The 6,000-nt window shown below is 37.0% G+C and overlaps 1 protein-coding gene across 1 annotated transcript; it reads right to left on the reverse strand.

Annotated features, from left to right (window-relative positions):
- Positions 1-4,449: 4,449 nt before the first annotated feature.
- On the reverse strand, positions 4,450-5,328 carry LOC142606447 (peroxidase 59-like). Its single transcript, XM_075777797.1, has 2 exons — positions 5,113-5,328; positions 4,450-4,587 (listed from the first exon to the last, which is right to left on the reverse strand). Exons 1-2 carry the CDS (start codon positions 5,326-5,328, stop codon positions 4,450-4,452), a joined length of 354 nt encoding a protein of 117 aa, XP_075633912.1.
- Between the last annotated feature and the right edge of the window lie 672 nt (positions 5,329-6,000).

A 6,000-nucleotide genomic window follows, 5' to 3' on the forward strand; every position in this document is an offset into this window, starting at 1 on the left:
TTAAGCACCTTAAATAAGTCAGGGTACATGATATCCGCATCGCTACCTTGATCGACCATCACCCTCTTGACGTCATAATTCCCTATCCTCAATGTGACCACCAGGGCATCATCATATGGTTGAATAGTCCCAACTTTATTCTCATTAGAGAATCCCAAAATAGGCATACTCCCTTTGACCCTCTTCGGCCTCGAGCTAGACTCCTCGGCCTGGGAATGTGACACCGCCATCACCCTTGTGGGACAGGAACCGGTCCTGTCAGGTGCAACGAAGATGACATTAATCGTTCCCAAGGGCGGCCGAGATGAGTTGTTCTTCTGATTATTTGAACCCGAATGATTTCCTTGTCCATTGGGTTAATACAGGTGCTGCTTCAATTTTCCCTCGTTAACAAGCTGCTCTAGATGGTTCCAAAGGGTCCAAAAATTCTCGTTAGTATGACCCACATCCTGATGATACTAGCAAAAGAGGTTCTGATTCCGTTTTGTAAGATCCCCCGCCATCTTACTGGGCCACTTGAAATAGGGTTCCTTACGGACTTTCTCCAGCAATTGGTGTACTGGTTCTCGGAATATAGTATTAACTACTTGAGGAGTGGCTGAACCAGATTGCCCAAAGAAATCTCTCCTTGGCTTATTGTTATGGTACCTGTCTGACCTGAAATCCCTTCTCTCCTGGGGGATAACCTTCGCCTTACCCTTACCTTATTGTTAATCTTCCTCAACTCTTTTGTACTCGTCGATGCGATCCATGAGGCGACGTACACTCCTCACTGGCTTTTTGGTCAAAGATTTCCTTAAACCGTGATCAGTTGGGAGGCCCACTTTGAAAGTGTTAATCGCCACTTTGTCAAAATCTCCGTCGATTTCATTAAACATTTTCTAGTATCTGCCAGAATACGCTTTCAAAGTCTCACCCTCCTTTATGGCCATGGATAACAAGGAGTCCAAAGGCCGAGGGACTCTGCTGCATGTAATGAATCAAGACGCGAATACCCTAGTGAGTTCCATGAAAGAATCGACAGACCCCAACTTTAGTCCGTTAAACTATCTCATAGCAACAGGTTCCGGGCTAGAAGGAAAAACTTTGCACATCAAGGTTTTGTTCTAAGAATGTACTGCCATCCTTTGATTAAAATGGCTCACGTGTTCGACTGGGTCTGTCCTACCATTATAGATGGTGAAGGTAGGCTGAGTGAACCGTCTTGGGAGCCTTCCCTTCTCGATCCTGTGTAAGAAGGGTGACTTGGAGAATTGGTGCAACGCTCAGCTCATAGCATCGTTTCCCAAGCCCCTGGAGGGAGACTTCTTATGCTTACAACCTGGAAGGTCATCCTTCTCGTAAGAGAAGGTTTCGCTAGGGGGAGTCCTGGACCTTGGACTGTAACTGCTTCCCCGAGACCCGCCAGAGGACGGATTGGACGAAGGTGAAGCCCGCCTTCGCCTGACACAGCGTAGCTTTTTCTTGAGGTGGTCAATCTCCCTCCGCATGGCCTCGGTGTCATCCTCATGGGTGGCCCTGCTCCCACCACGCGAATGGCTTGCATCAGGGTGTAGTGTATGCATGCTCAAGACGCTCAAAATGATCTTCACGCTGGGACCCCTGAGGCTCTACATGATGCGAACCTAAGCCTACCATGATATTCCAATTCCTTCAACACTAGATTTTCCACAGACGGTGCCAATTGTAAGTGCACAATTTGTACCCGGACCCAAACGAGTGATGTGCTTAGGCCCAAAGAGTTTTATACAATGAAATTTGTAGAGTATGAGTTTGAAACCTAGGTTGGGGATATTGGAATGTTGAAAAACAGGCTAGAATGCCGCAGTCTATGCAAGTAATAGATGAATATGACAAAAAAACCCTCCTCAGACGTAAGCCGAGGACAATTTGTATAGCCTTTCTTCTTCTAAACAAAATATTACAATTTTTGTTTTTTCTTTTTTAGGAAAAAAGGGTCCTCCTTCTTCTTTCCTCTCTCGTATTCTTATAACTTTCTTCTTCTTTCCTGTTTCATCCACGTGTAACACAGATTTTTCTCCTAAGTACTTGTCACATCCACCACCTTCTTAAAGTCTTCAAATAATAGCTGGAAGGCTAAATACCACTATTCAGAGGTCATTTCTCCATTAATGTGGTCAGGGGGGTAGATAGAGAGCCTTTAATGCGGTGGTAGCAGCTTTTTCCTTAGATATTTCTCACACGTTCCTACTTCTAACGAGTGCTTAGATCACGCTTTTACCCAACAGATCTTCTAGAATTCTGTCTCTAAACCCTTTAGCAAGTCTCATGGCCTTTACTGGGCCTGTCCGATGAGATACTCCTCCTCGTACAACTCCTCGGTCCCTTATAGTGCGGACTGACCTGTGGGCCTAGAGGACTCTGATTGAACAGACTTATACCAACTAACCAGGCCCAAGGCCCAAACGTGCATTTAAGCATTTTTACCCCCCACAGTTACTTCAATGTCTTCCACACAACCGATAATGTGATTTATAAGGTCTTGATGGACAGTTAAGTGTTAGGTGATGTCTGACATGGCAGTCTATATGGCATTAAATTAATACTTTATTTTGGTTGTTAGTTATGCCAGTATTTTTTATTTATCACTTGATGGCAAAAACCATTTTAACACAATACCAAAATAATGTTAAGAACTTAATTGACACAGAAGACACAGCATAAAAATTAAGGACTAAATAAATAATTTATCCCTTAATTTAAGTGCTGGTGATGTATGGCAGCTGCAACCAGTAGTGTTTTCCTGAGTTCAAAAAAATGCACTTCAATTGATAGTTAAGTAAACCTAACAGATTATTAGTTGAAATATTAGCAAAGTTGTAGCTAATTGTAAGAATACTATGGTGGATTGAATAGGTATCAAATTGATAGAAAGTGAGCTTCAGTTGCAAGTCTTTGAATCAAATCAAAACACACTCAGAAGCATTAGTGCTTGTGGAAACTATAAAGCTTTTTACGTACAACCACTTTGGCGCACAATTTAGTAAGGCGTGCGTTAAGAATGTTCAATAAAAAATTTAATTGGTATTAATATTATGGTAATTGATATTTATGTATGTTGATTTAATTGTAAGTCTGGTCTTCCCACTCTCTCTTTCTCAATCTGTCTTCTGTCTATATTATATTAAAAAAAATGTGGATTTGGTGCATATCTTATCTCATCTTATTTAAATGAAGTGAACTAATTTAGTTTGTCGTGCATTAAGAATATTCAATAAAAAATTTTGCTGGTATTTGTATTATGGATTTTTTTATTTTTTTTTTATAGGAAGTATTATGGTAATTGATAGCTACATATATAGGTCGATTTTGAATTTTGATGCTTTAACCATATCTTATCTCATCTTAATTAAAGGAAGTCATCAACTTAGGATATTCCCTGGTACTTATTAAGTTGAGGGATTCTGATTTCTGACTCGAACTTCACCCCACATATCTCCGAAAGAGCATTATAGAAGTGAAGAGAAAAATCTCCTCGTTGTGACTTGATTGACCTTACAATTCAGATTAACTAGTATTAAAATTAATTTAGTGTATTTCTCCACTTGATGGAGTAAAGAGGACTAATACTTCTTTCCCATCTTAATCAATGAATTAGCGAAGTCATAGAAAAAAATGACTAAGCTTCCAATATAGCTTTCAACAAGACTTCTGGTGATTGATTTAGCCAAAGTGACTAGAATATAATATTTTCTTTAATAGTGTTAAAGCTGTTGTGTAATTGAGTAATAAGCGGAAGTATGAAAGAAAGAGCAAGTGATTGAGTGATGAGTGATGAGTGGAAACATGAAAAAGAGAACGAACAAAAAGGTTTGTATGGATCAGCTTAATAGCATATGTTCATGGTAAAAAGCGATTATCGGCTGCCTATTTGATATTAAACTCTTCAATTACAATGAATCCAATTAGAGTTTATATATATATGCTAGAGAACCCTGGAATAACCCAAGACTAATCATAGACTAACTCAAAATTAATTAATTTGATTGTTCTGCAAGTACATGAGTTTACAATTAATTTATTGAGTCACATGGGCTATAATATGTTTAATAAACAACAAAACATGAGGTAGGTTATGAAAGTAAGATTAATAAACATTAGGGGGTAAAGTGCAACTTTTTAAATCATAGCTAAACAAGGTGTGAACACACTATACTACAAGTGAGTAATTTGTAATTACCCTTTTAATTTTTTTACAACTATTAAATTTTGACAATTTATATATAAGTATGTATGTGTGTGTTAAAAAAATCTATTGTACCTAGCTAAATAAATTTGATCAATGTTCATAAGGGCACCAAAGCATTTCATATCTAAAATTTGAACTGATAATTAAAGGGGCTGACTTTGAATCACAATGATAATTAAGCATGGTTACTCTACAAATCTGACATTTGTTCCCATAAAACCAATGGAGAACTCCATATATTATACTTTACAAGCCCCTGCATTCTCCACAGCACTTTTGAAATCATCTACAACTTCAAATCCTCTAACTGAGTTTAAGTTGGAAAGGGAAAATTTCTCCCCACCATTTACATCCAACAATAGTGATCCATCACAACCCTAAAAAGGGAAAAAGAAAATAATAATTTTTATGATACAATGAGGGCATGACGTTGCCTCACGAAGTTAAAAGTAAAAAGGAAGTTAAAGACTTTGAGAGTGGCTTCATAAGAATTCCCACTTCTTTCATTAAAAAAATGGTAAATATTCTTTTACACTCATTTTATACACATATTTACGCAATATCCATATTGTATGTGTTGAAGTATACATTTTTAAAAGTGAAAATGTGATTTTCACATTTATAACATGAAAAGTTGATGTGAAATATGAGTATGTGAGAATTATTACCTTTAAAAGAAAGTGCTTTTTTATTATTGATAAAGATGAGAATTCTTCAGCTAATTCTTGGAATTATTAGTTTTTTTAATTGAAATTATCCATCCTTTAATGACGCGGGAGCATCTTTCTCTTGAAACAATAGTAAATTTACGAGACTTCTTTGCTCACAGCAAGAAATACTAAAAACACCATTTAAAGGAATGAAATAGATGAATAACTGGATAATTTGAGGCTCAAACTCACATTTACAAAGCAATCATGAAAGTGAAGCCGAAGCAAAGAGGCAGCCATACGATTTTCCTCAAAGAAAGCCTTTTCCACCTCATACCACACAATATCTTGAAGATTTGGACATGCGCTCTCATAAAAATCTGGGGTCAGTTGAGACCATACACCAAGGAACAACAAAAAGAATGTCATAATCAAAGAATAACCGTAAAAGCTGTTAGCCTTCTCCATGTTTACTTCGATAGCTTACACACAACAGATCAAAGTATAATAAGACCCAAAATGATACTGCGATTTCAGTGTTAAAGCCTCGATGCACATGCAAAATCCTGCAGCCCTAATTTATAAACAAGATCATGAGTGAATTAGCAATTGTATATTCTTTTACAAAATAATATATGTTGTTACAATATTGTTTAGTGCTGTGATGTATGGCGACTGCAGCCAGTGTTTTCCCGAGTTCAAAAGAATGCACTTAAATTGATAGTTAAGTAAACCTAACAGATTAGTAGTTTTAATATAGGTTATGTTAACGGGTGGTTAACATATTAGTAGTTTTTTTTGTTTTTTCTTTTTTACAAAAAATTGAAATGACAGTGTTCAGACCTTTTCGAGTATCTGATTATTCTCTTAGATGTATGTGGTTCTGCCGTCCTAGTTTTTTGACAAACGACTAAATTATAACAAGGAGGAATCTCATAGGGCGACCCTAAAATGATGACAAGAAGTTTCGAATCCAAGATCTTATAAATATCATAAGGTGTTAAGAATTATTCAGCCAACCCTTAATTTTTCATTTTAATATTACCAAAGTTGTAGTTAATTGAAAGAGTGGATTGAACAGTTATGGAATTGCATAGAAAATGAGCTTCTCGATCATGCAAGTTTTTGAACCAATTCAAA

This window comes from Castanea sativa, chromosome 8 (assembly GCF_040712315.1).
Source record: "Castanea sativa cultivar Marrone di Chiusa Pesio chromosome 8, ASM4071231v1".
NCBI classification, from domain to species: domain Eukaryota; kingdom Viridiplantae; phylum Streptophyta; class Magnoliopsida; order Fagales; family Fagaceae; genus Castanea; species Castanea sativa.